The 12,648-nt window shown below is 35.8% G+C and overlaps 1 protein-coding gene across 1 annotated transcript in view; it reads left to right on the top strand.

Annotated features, from left to right (window-relative positions):
* ABCA13 (ATP binding cassette subfamily A member 13) overlaps positions 1-12,648 on the top strand; it is a gene marked incomplete at its 5' end in the record, with an annotated part of 141,735 nt that overhangs the window by 25,230 nt on the left and 103,857 nt on the right. The window contains 6 exons of the mRNA XM_084205829.1: positions 58-148; positions 5,866-6,042; positions 8,104-8,404; positions 9,219-9,333; positions 10,533-10,862; positions 11,809-11,878. Of these exons, the coding sequence (XP_084061955.1) occupies positions 58-148; positions 5,866-6,042; positions 8,104-8,404; positions 9,219-9,333; positions 10,533-10,862; positions 11,809-11,878 (1,084 nt within the window). The remainder of the gene's footprint in view (positions 1-57; positions 149-5,865; positions 6,043-8,103; positions 8,405-9,218; positions 9,334-10,532; positions 10,863-11,808; positions 11,879-12,648) is intronic.

The following is a 12,648-nucleotide window of genomic DNA, read 5'->3' as shown; positions in this document are numbered from 1 at the left end:
TTTGTATTTTCTTAGAGAAAATAAGCCTGAGGTAACATCTATCGCTTTTCATTTCAGGAAGCACTACAAAACAATTTTGTAAAACATTTCATAGAAAGTAATTTGGATATCAACATGGAAAAACTCCTCAAAAAAATGCAAGCATATGGTATGTATCTGAAAGTACATGTGATGGTTAGCCTTGTTAGACTTCATCTTAGAACTACATATAGTTGAAATTGAATATTTTACTTACATCAGTGATACTTGAGTAAAGCAATAAGACACTTTACCCTCTTGAGTCAGTCTCAAATGTAATTGTCTGTTTTCTTTTGAGTGACTGGATAATTTGAATTTCAAATATTGAAGCAATATTGGTAACTAGTCAGAAGTGGAAAAGTGTCATGGGAGAGTCTCAAACATATCATCCATACTTAAAAGGCTACAGTAGCCACAGTTCTATTAGGTAGAAGTATATTTTTGTAGTAAATTTTGAAGGAAGTAAATAGAAAATGAGATTGCATACAGTGTGTTGATAAAAAAACTCTCTGTATTTGTTTTCTATTCATTCAGAACCAGTTGTGTGGGGTGTCCTTGAGCCTCAGAAAAGCCTGAGAGAGGTTATAACCAGGGAGCTGCACTGTTGGTAGGAAGCAACCTGGGTCAGTCCCAACCCTGGCATAGCCCAGTGGGGCCATGGGGATGATGCTGAGGGCAGAACACCACCCTGTGGGAATCAGTGTGGGCCCAGATCCACAGCCAGGTGTGAAATGGTGGGAATTGCAGCCTGGAGCAGGACCAGGGCCAGACCCAGCTTTGTGCAGCTCTGGTGGGCAAGGAGTGGCCCTGGTTCATTGGTCTGCCTGGCAGCCTCCCCCTGGGCACAGCCATCCCGGGCTGCTCCCTTTCTGCACTGGAAGTGACCCCTGGCAGTCAGAGAGCCTCCAGAGTTAGATAGATAGCCCAAGGGGAACGGTTCTTAATGGAGGAGAAAAGGGAATTATTATTTTGACTACTTGGGGATATTCAAGGATTTAAGTAGGAGAAAAGAAAGGGTTCTGCTGTAAATTTATGTTACTTAATGATTTTACAAGAATTTGATAACTGAAAAAAAAATTCAGTATGTCCAGCTTTTAGTAAGGTAGGTGCACGATCATTAAAATGATCATTAAAATGCTCGCCAGCATTTTCCACAAGGAAAACTCTATACCAAAGCAGATTCCAATGTCATTTAAGAAAAGTTCATGATTTTCAGAATCAGAAAGAGACAAAAATGGGATAAAATGCAATAACAGACAGTGTGACATCATGGAAAAAGGGAGCAGAGTACTTCCCAGAGGAGGATTGTGGTAGAAAGGACAGATCTTTGTGGTTTCAGGTCAGTGCCTGATAGGATCATTATGAGCCAAACAGAAATCTGTTCCAGTTGCCTTCTGGAGGAGGGCAGGGATGACCTCTCAGGTACGCCCGCAGAGGAACTTTGTGACCCTCATTGCTTTGAAAAAAGTGATTTTATAGAAATGTAAGTCATTAAGTCTGCTTAACAGTCAAAGAATTAAGACCACAGCTAAAATAAATAAGTGTACCTGAAATACACTTTTATTGGTTCTCAGAATCTGCCTCTAGGCAGGAGATGGTCAAAATCCATGGAGGCTCCTGAGAGCTTGTAAATGAAGTGTGCTTTCAGTCCTAACTTGTACTACTGCCCTGAGCTGGTGCAGACAGGTTGTGAGATTTAGTAGAAATTTGCCTTGGATTGAAGGCTTTCTTTGAAGACTCGGACTTCTTGTGCACTCTTTCAGTAAGAAAAATGGCAAATGGCGTCTGGAATTCAAACTGGAAAGAATTTGGGCTCTGTGTCTTCTGTAGGAAGGGGACTCAAATTCAAATCTTCTTTCTCTTCAGATGATTTTCTTGACCAGTGAACGGCTGGCTAGTCTGGGTTGGGCACAGCTCACCACTCGAGGTGAAGATGGATCATAATACAGCTAAAAACCAAGCCCACAGAATCACAATGTTGGAAAGATAGGATGGAGGAAAGAGCAAATCTCTTAAACTTCAAGGAGTGCTGGAAACATAGCTATCTCAGTCTGTTAGTTGAGTAATAGCTGGATTTTGTTTGTGTAGACCAAACAATGAGAACTACATGACAGGTTATGGACCAATATTCCATTAAATAGATATGATCTCTGGAGCTATCAGATCCATCTTCACTGACACAGGCAACATCAAAGAAATCTGTACCTGTGTTTCTCAAGCTACAGCTTTTTAACAGAACTAAGGACATTTAATAATATGTAATAAACAATTAATAGTTTGGATGGTCAGGACAAAGTAGGGTTTGAGTGGCTTCTGAAACTAGGATTTCCTTATTTTAAGGGAATACAGTTGGTAAAATTAGCATCATGTAAAAACTGAAAATCAATAGGGGCTGTAGATCACAAGAGCATTTATGCCTCTGTGAAACTGATCTCTCCAAAGCACCAGAGCACTCCTCTGCATTTATTATGCCTCTTTGTGTAGATTCACTTGGTTGTTTTACTTCTTGAAAAATGATAAGCACTCTTGTTTTTATCTTAGCTTGTGTACTTTTTGTTCATTTTATTGGACCATAATCATGTGTAACTTAACTGTAAACCTGTTCTTATGTTTGTTTTTTAAAAATTTCATTAATCTTATATTGCATCAGCTCTTCAGTCCTGTAATTACCTTGCTTGCATCCAATTAAAGCCTTGAATATATCCATGTTAATGGTTTTACCACTCACAATCTTTTTAATTTTCATCCAAAGCTCCAGCTTTGGATGAAAATTAAAAATCTCCTGATCTCCTGATCTCTGTGATTATGTCTTCTAAATAAAGCAAATCTCTTCTTTTATCACATGTACACTCTCATACAGATGACTTTAATTATCCTCAAATACAAGGTGCTTGTCTTAGTATCATTTTTTATTTCTCTACAATGATATAAAAAATGTTAACAGACTTAGTGATGGCTTTTTCTGTAGTACTCCTGCTGTAAAGTGTCATGGACAGAGTGGATAGATGTAGCCCTCTTCCAATGTCTCTATAAAATCATTGTGCTGCACAACCTCACAAGGTTATCAATTTCTGGAACTGTTTAGCAGGAGTACTGTGTCATATTTACTCAGGTGGAGCAAGGTAAATATTTAGGCTGAGGGCTAAAAACCTTGTGGTTTTCTTTTTAATCCCTTTACTTTCTAAGCTAGCTGAGTGTGGGCAAAGCAATTGTTTTCCTCTATGCTTGCTTTGCAGCCCAGAAACTTGGAATAATTTTCTACTGATCTTATATAAACCCTGTCCCACTAGCACTTTGAGCTTCTTGCTGGGCACAGTCCTTACAAATCTTCAGGAGGCACTGGGAGGCATTTGTGCTGCCAGCTCCTCTTATAAATTCTTGCTTGCTGAGTCTCTCTCTTGTCCTTCTTCTGTGATTTCTTCCAGATATGATTTTTTTTTTCACTATCAAGGGCTCTCCTCACAGAGGGCTACATGTGACACTGTGTATAACAGCCAGGGCAATAAAAAACAAGCCCAAATCAAGCAGCTTTCCTTTGTACTACCCCTCTGCTGCCCTCATTGTGATGATATAGTTTTGTGTGTATTTATAAGGCAAGGAACAAATAGCTATAGTGCCATCACTGAAAATTGTGCCCCCATCCAATCCTCTGATACCTAGAAACTTTCTTCTAATTTCTGACCTAAATTTATTTATTTATGATTTAATCTTATTTATTCTTCCAGAAATGTTTTATTTTTACTTAAACAGCACTTCTGCCCAATGGTTTTACAGAAACCATTTGTATTTTCTTCCAGTTACTTAATGAGAGGTTAAACAAGCTGAGTGGAAGATAAGGACTGACTTGATTTTTTTTTTTTTTAATAAAATATGAAGATAATAGTGGCCACAGATTTACCAAATTTTTAATCCATAATTGCTACATTTATTAATGGAAAAAAACTAGGTCTTCAGCTCTATAGATCTTGATTTTAAAATATTAATGTAGATTGCATTTTTTATGTATGTGGTATTTCTATGATGGAGTGCAGAAGTTCATTAAGACAATTAAGCACATTAAGACAATATTTTTTTTCCTGATATATTTGTGTATACCACCCTCCAAGCCAACAGCAATATAGATGTTATTTGTTGTACTAAAATATTCAACAATTTAAGTCACGAGAGAAGCTTTTCTTAGCTAATTATTGATTAAAATTAAGGTCTTGTTTGTGGAGATACCACTCAATGATGGAATGCTTTCTGTAGGAGAGGACCTTAAGGATGACATAGTTCCAACCCCTCTGCCATGGGGCCACCTTCTGCTATACCAGGTTGCCCAGAGCCCTATCCAGCCTTGCCTTGAACACTTACAGGGTTGGGGCATTTACAGCTTCTCTGTTCCAATCTAAATCTACTCTCTTACAGTTCAAAGCCATTCTCTCTTGTCCTACTAGTATATGCCCTAGTAAAAAGTCTGTCCCCAGCTTTTTTGTAGGCCCCCTTCAGGCCACAATAAGATCTGGAAGGTGCTATAAGGTCTGCCTGGAGCTTTCTCTCCTCCAGGTTGATCAACCCCAACCCTCTCAGCCTGTCTTCATACAAAATAATGCATATAGGGTTATGTAGAATTACACATAAATACGCATGCATAAAAATGTACGTGAAAGCCCTGACATTCGAGCTTAGTGTTAGGAATAATCTCTTCTCTCTGATGCTGTAAAAAAAAAAAAAAAAAAGGAGCAGCATGTGTGTTTCCTTTATTGTCCTCCTCAAGGATAGCCATAAATAAGACATTTATTATCTCTATTCTGTTATGGTTTCTGTCAACCTATGAATTCACCTTGTCATTGTTTGCCTATCTTTTGAATTCTAGACTGTCAGTTCCTCTGCTTTTCCTCCTTGTGCACTTTACCCTTCTCACTGTTAATCATGCTTCTTCTTCAGACTGCTTCATACATTTTCCACTTATCTGCCTTCCTATTGTAATATTTCCTGTGCTCATGCTGAGTAATGTCTATGATCCAGGATTTGTCTGTCACCACTCTTATCATAGGAGGTCATCACCTATCCTTTTTTAAAGATTATATCTTCAAGTGAGTGTTGAAAGATTTAAGATGGAAAATTGTGTTGAATGTTTTATAGCCTTGTTTATTACCTGAGAAATTCAGATGTTTTAGAAAATCTAGATAGCATGTTTCTAGCTCATGCTATCCTTCTGATTATACTCACAAGCATAAGGATATAGCATTATCCCTACATTCTCTACCAATGGATGAAGATATGAATTCCTACAAAGGTTGAGTTTTATTAGAAACCAGGTTTTGACTGAGGTATATATTCCTCCTGGATTCATACATAAAGTAAAAATGAAGGGATTATTAGGCTTTTTTCAGGTTCTTTTAAATGTAGGACTTCTGCCAAAATGCTTGTGCTCTGTTTAACATGGTTCTTGAAATAGTCACAGAATCAAGGAGAAAAGGACCGGATAATATGTCGCTAAATGAGAGATTAATATCTATTACGATATCTGAAACACACTAATTCCCTTGTATTTGTGGGAGTAGTTATGGAAACAAAAGAGAAGTTCAAGGGTGTGGGCTCTTTCTAGAACTTTGCTAGAATTTGTTACATTTTTATTCCTCTGAAATTGAAGGAAAGAGTAGCTGAGGGCTTGTAAAAGCCGCTGAAACATGAACTGCACTTCCACAAGTTCACACTAAAATTTCTATGTCTTTTAAACTTCTTTTTTTTTTTTTTTTTTTTTAATACAATGAGGATTTACTCTTATAGGATGTGCAAGTGACAACACACCTTTCTGTTGTGATCATTAAAACTAAGCGAGTCCAATTTGTTTCTTCATCTTAGAAAGTATGACGAACAAGATGCTGAACAGCTCAGCAAGTAAGCAGATTGACCTGTTGACACAGCTTGTTGTAAATATCTCTTCCTGTGTGTTACTGGACCGTTTCCAACCTTTTGACTCTATACAGAAACTGGAGGAGAAGGCTCATGAACTCATGCAGGAAAATAATCTTTTGGCTAGTAAGTACCTTATGTAAAATGTGTTTTTACAGAAAATTTCAGACTTTGTATTTGTTGTCTGTGTTTATTGATAAGGTAGGTAAAGGTTACACAGTTTGAAAGCATGTATTAAATCACATATAATACAGTCAACATAAAGCACATTTGAATGCTGTAATGTAAGCTGGAAAGACTAAATATATTGTTTTAACTGTGGAATGGCCAAACAAATGAATCCTTGGAGTCTCTTACTTCTATCAAAATGTTTAAAAGAATGGTCATAAATATTTGAAGAAGAAAAAGATAAAAAAATGTGGAATACTGAGGAAACTTAATAAGATGACAAGGTCATCTAGTTTACATCCTTTCAAAATTTATTTTTTATAGTCTTGACTTTTCCAAAAGGAGGAAAGAAAGAGGATTTGTAAAGATTTACTCTTAAACCAACCCCTCAGAGAAATTAGCTTGTTTATTCAGAGTAAATAAGTTCTTAAGGAATTTATTTTCTTCCTTGGGATTATACTTTTTTCTCTTTTTCCTGCATTATATGCTTATTGCTGAGAATCAATTAATTTAACAAAAGATTTTAAAAGGCAAGAATATTTTCCCTTAACATACGCACTTGTCTTGCAGAAAATGCAGTAGATTGCATATAGTGTTTCCAAAAGAGAAGTCCCCTAAGTCTATAAAAACTGTTCCATAACATTTTCCCTCCATCTTTTTGGGTTTTTTTTTTTTGTCCCCCTTATGCCTGTAAGTGTATAACAGAAGATATGAAAAAGCACTTGTAAAGAAGGAAACTGTTCAGTCTGGAATCTCATGCTTGTTTTGTGATCTGCCCAGTACCCGGGAAATTGCCACCCTCCATCAATATGAAACAAACAGACTATACCTTGAGACAAGGAAAATTGCTCAGGAGTACTTTGGAGAAGGCAAACTGTTTGTCTCTTTAAGGAAAGAAAAGGACAGATAAGTCTTGGCCCTCAGAAAACTGAGTGATCAAATTATAGTTTCATTTTTCTTCCACTTACCTAGGGAGGGGTCATATGCTTATATAAGTCAAGAGACTTTGTGCAAGTATTTTTCAGTACTCTGGCCTTATTTTCTCCTCACATTAATAGAGATCAAGAGGATGGCGTTCTAAGGAGCACAATGTGTCCAACATGTCAATGTCATGTGCTCTGATGTAGGCATACATTCCTTTCCATAGAAAGATGTTAAACTGGAATAGAATTTTCCTTTTTTTTTTTTTTGTGGTCTTCAGAACCTTCATAACTTCATGGAATGTCTTAGAAAATCAACTGTTTGTTTAAATGGAAAAATGAGATTGGCCAGTTGAAAGAAATCAGGTTTGCAGTAAAGTATTCTGTATTTTATTATCTTTCAGACAACCAGATGGTAGGTAAGATCTCTCCCTTTTCCCAAGGAAGAAAAGGGCAACATTTAGCATTTATCTGGAAGTCCTAAAAAGTCTGGATCACGCAAAAAGAGAACACAAGCAGTTTCATGTATTTGGCTTTATCTTTACAGCTCCATATTAAGCTTTCATCAGTTTGGTTGGGGGTTCATTTCCTTTGCAGAGAGCTAGAGAAAACAAGCATGCAAATTCTACTGTGCTAAACTAGAACGTCTTCAATTGACTTGAAGATTAATATCTGAATAAATTTTAGTGGGTTGGTGCTGTTTACTTTGTCATCTACTTATGAAAGCTGTTGATGCTTTGATGCACATATTTTATGGCTGCTGCTTTTACTGTCGAACTTATATCAGTACCCCAAAAGGGGATAAATGTGGATGCAAAAAGAAAAGGATGCAGCTCAAAAAAAGACAAATCACCTCAGACAAAAATGACTTTTATGAACCCGTTTATAATGTGAATCATCTTTTACATTTCATATTCATGAACGTGAAAAATGTGTCTCTGAAACCTGCCATTTTTGGGCTTGGAATCAAGAAATTCTGGAGGCCTGCCCTGACAGATTAATGCATCCTATATCACATGGTAATTAGCCACGAGTTAGCTGTAGAAATAGCATAAATTATATAAGCTTAGTTATGAAGCTTCCTTTCTTCTTGTGTCAGGTATCATCTTCAGTACACCAGAGGACAAGCAACAAGATTCTAGCAATCTCCTTCCAAGACACATGTCATATACAATTAGAACCAGCGTTCTCTACAGCATGAGAACAGATTTGATTAAAAATCCAACATGGAAATCCCATCCCCACAAGTTGCCAGCTGATGGATTTAAATACAACCATGTCTTTATTCCTCTTCAAGATATGATTGAAAGGGCAATTATTTCAGCACAGACTGGCACAGACACCTCAGAGACAGCAATTCAGGTGCAAGCCATGCCTTACCCTTGCCATACCAGTGATCTGTAAGTAAAATTTCAGCTTTTTAATTAGATGTATTATCCTTGTTAAATTAGTTCTAGAGAACTTGGGATCCTACTAGGTTCCCACTTGTCAGTGGGTGAATGTATATCTCTGCACAGTCTTGAACAAGTACATCCAATACCAGCACATCCATAGCAAATATTGCCCAACAGCTGTGGTTAACATAACATGTTGTACCACCTTTGTCTGTCAAATGACCCCTTACAAAAAGTTTGCAGCCATAGTGTGGAGTAGTGGGCTGGACAGTGGCTGTGTCAACATAGTGTGCAATTAGCTGAATTATTGTAAGAAATCCCTTAAAATCCTTAGCTGTCCTGTACACAAACTGTAAATTGAAGGGTGAAGTTGATGAAGCAAAAGTGTAGGGTTGCTCTCTATAAAACCATCAAAACACCCCAACTATTAGATTTTAAAATTAGTCAGTGGTAACAAATTTGTTAAAGTGGAGTGAAAATTGACTGGGTTATGTTATTCCTCATTATCCAAATATATTATTTTGCCATCGACACAAATCTGAATTGTGTTTGACTTTGAATGGAGCCCTAAAGAGTAATTATATCAGCTATATGGTTTAAAATACTATAATATATAAAATTAGTATAATAATATTGTACCAGTACATACATTTAGCTTGTTACACAAAAAATAAGTAATTCTAACCAGATCAGGAATAAATCTTGTTGTTCATCTCAGATCTTATTTTGAGAACAGTTCCAGTATTAACCTATTAACATTCTACTAGAAAATAGTTTACCTTTGTGGGCTGAAAACTCTTCATATTTGTTTTTTTCATAGGTTCTTGAACAACATAGGGTTTTTTTTCCCACTTATGATGATGTTAACATGGATGGTTTCAGTTGCTGGTATGGTTCGCAAGCTGGTTTATGAAAGAGAAATTCATCTTGAAGAGGTAAGAGGCAGACTAACCTCTGAAAACAAAATTTACTAATTTAGGTGCACTGAAATACAAAAGTTGTGAGGTACTTTTAAGTACTCATAATCCAGATGGCTTTGTTTTCCCTTGTTTCCTCTGGGCAGTAGGCTCTAATTCTAGCTGCCAACTCAGTTTCAAAACATTATTTGAGCATCAGTATGCAAATATTGTCCATGAGATGAAAAGCAAGAAGCAAAAATTGAAGCTGGAAAGTGTTATTTGGGAAGGGCTTGTGATTAGAATGATTTTTATTTTGGATTCTTTTTCATATTTTGCTCTGTGTAGTCTAATGATAAAACTACCTAAAATAAGTTAAGAATTTGTTATGAACAGTGTAATTACCAGAAATAAAAGGGAAATTGAATTAAAAAAAAAAAAAGAGGAGACAATTATTTGCTTCTATCAACAGCTAGTGTTCATGGGTGCTAAGCATTTAGAAGGACAGGGTGCTTGTGATATATTTTCTTTAGAGATAAATACACTTTTTAAAGAATTACACTGATTTCATTGTATCAGCACAATTACTGTTTGAGTAAAATTTTTAATTTGGGGAATTATTATGGAACTATCTAATTTCTCTAATCTTTCTGTAAGGAAAAGTTTTTAATGCTCCAAAATATTAAATCAACTTAATATTAATTTTGATGATTTTATGAGAACTGCTTCAAAAATTTTATTAGCTTGTATCCAAAAGCATACTTTTAGAAAAAGAGGGATGTACTTCATACTTGGCTAAATTATTATTTGTCTGGTAGTACAAAAAGGTTACAAACTGTATGCCTCTTTCAGAAAAGCAACAGGCTGAGAAAAAAAATATTTGTAGATATATTGCTGTGGATATTCTCAGTACTTTTTAGAGTGTAAAAAGGCAAAATCCTAGCTGGAAGGCCCATTAATCTGACATCTGTTTTTGAAACCCTATGCAAAAGAGAGTTTTGCTGAGCATGGTGATTCCTTGTGCTCATGTGTGATGATCTCAGAGACTGCCCTGCTCAATAAAATGTCTGATCCAAGAGAGAGCACAGCACAAGGGCAAAGAAACAAGAAATTTAAGGGGAAGATGACATCCTTTGGGAAGCTGGTAGTGTCTCAGTGACAAACTGTTTTGTTTAAAAAAGAAAAAGGAAAAGAAAGTTTGTTTCCTGGCTTGAACTCTCTGCTCTGTTGCCTTGCAGTATATGAAGACAATGGGTGTGTATCCAGCCATTCATTTCTTTGCTTGGTTTTTGGAGAACGTCATTGTGCTCACAGTAAGCAGCTGTGCTCTGGCCATCATTTTAAAAGCAAGTGGTATCTTTGCTTATAGCAATGGCTTCCTTATCTTCCTTTTTCTCCTGGAATTTGGAGTTACAGTCATCATGCTAAGCTATTTTTTGGGAGCGTTTTTCAGCAGTGCCGATACAGCAGCTCTGTGTGCCAGCCTTGTCTATATGATCAGCTTTTTACCCTACATAGTTTTGTTGGTCTTGCAGAACCAGCTGAGTTTCGCCAACCAGATTATAATGGTAAATATGTGTTCTTTTCTAGTTTTTCTCCTCCAATTATGCTGAGAATTTCTATAGTTTCAAAACTTCAGACCATAATGTATTTATTTTTTCCCATGTTTCTGTTTGCTTTTGTGATTATTGGAAATAAATCACACTAATAAATCTCCAACTGAGAAAATATTTAGAAGGTAGAAGGGAATGAAAAATAATGTGCTAGGGCAATTTTGTAAATCTACAGAAAATATGAGGAAGTTGCATTCCTCATACTCATGAGTTCTCTTAATGTCTTGACCTCAAAATATTTGTAACATTAGTGTATTTTCAAGATTAGCTGATGACATGCCACTCCTCAAAGTCATTATTTGTCTGGAAAAAAAACTAGTGATTGATTTTCTGTTAGTATAATTGCAGAATAAATCAGAAATTTGTCCAACCATATAATCTGAGGTATGTGTTTCTTTGGTGTAGGTTCTTTCAGATACTTTCCTGTTCTATGTATTCCATAGCCTGTTTTAGGTCTTTGTACTGTCCTAAAATACTATATCCCTGAATGTGACATCAAGTATCACCATCATATAAAGAAAACCATATTTCACACATTATGGCTTTACTATTTCAAAACAACTCACTAAATTAGGCTGGTGGAATAATTCATACACTATTAAAATTTCTTTTTCAGCTCATTTTTTCGGTGTCAGTTGGTCAGATAAAATAACAATTTCCAGCATTAATAATTAGGTCAGTGGAGCTCTGTTAGGTGGAACAAATACTACTAAGGTTTGTGGGGGAGTCCATAATATTAAAACATAAAATGAAATAGCATCCATTATCCTATGTGGAGGAAAAAAAAGGTCTATTTAGTTTGTGCTTGATTTTAATATCACAATATATTTTATTTCATGGAACTTGTTAACAGCATGTTTTTATTTGATATTCACATACTCTTTCTCCTCTGATGTTGCAGTGTCTCCTTTCCACAACCGCCTTTGGGCAAGGAATATTTTTCATTACATATTTTGAGGGCCAAGAAATAGGTAAGGTCTTTGGGTAGGAGAAAAGATTTGTAATGACTATTTCAAAAACTACTGTGGCAAATGTTTATCAATCTGTTCTGTAAAAATCTCAAATAAATTAGCTGGGTCAAGGTCAGGTATATTAATGTAATCTTTTTTTTCACTACTATGGCAAAAACAATATTCATAACAGTGTATGTTTCAAACTATTGAAAAATTGTCATAATGGTACAACAGTTTGAAGGAGTGGAAGAGACAATTGAAGAATATATTACTTAAATTTCCCACCAGACGCTTCATCAAAATGACTTCTCTTTACTGAAGGAAGGGCAAAATGTGTTTTGGGAGAAACTACTTTCCTTGACAATTGTGGAAAAAGAATTGCAGAAGCAATATCACACTCCACTCTACTGCAAACAAAGTGGCATTTTCAGTTTTAAAAATGCAATATTTTAATAAATTTACAACTTTGTTAGTTTTGTTTTCCATTTTGCAGTATGGTAGCTTTCTGTAGCACTAGTGTTTGCACCTTCTTTTTTCCTTTTGTGTCTTCTGCAATGTAATAAATTTATGAAGCAATTATTCAGTGAGTTCATCCATGTTTACCTCTAAATGCAGTCATTGTACACAATGCTTCTTAATTAGAATTCACAGACTTAAATCTTCAGATTTAGCATTATAGAAATGATATTAAACTTTGTATAATCCTTTTCTTTATATTAACAGAGTGACTTAAAGCCTGATTAATTTTGTCAGTGTTGTAGTTCTTTTTCTTTTGCCAAATTAAAGGC

The sequence above is a fragment of the Fringilla coelebs genome, assembly GCF_963513975.1.
Source record: "Fringilla coelebs genome assembly, chromosome: 1".
NCBI lineage: Eukaryota > Metazoa > Chordata > Aves > Passeriformes > Fringillidae > Fringilla > Fringilla coelebs.
Note: the sequence above shows the minus strand (reverse complement) of the source record. Positions and strands in the feature narration are given on the sequence as shown.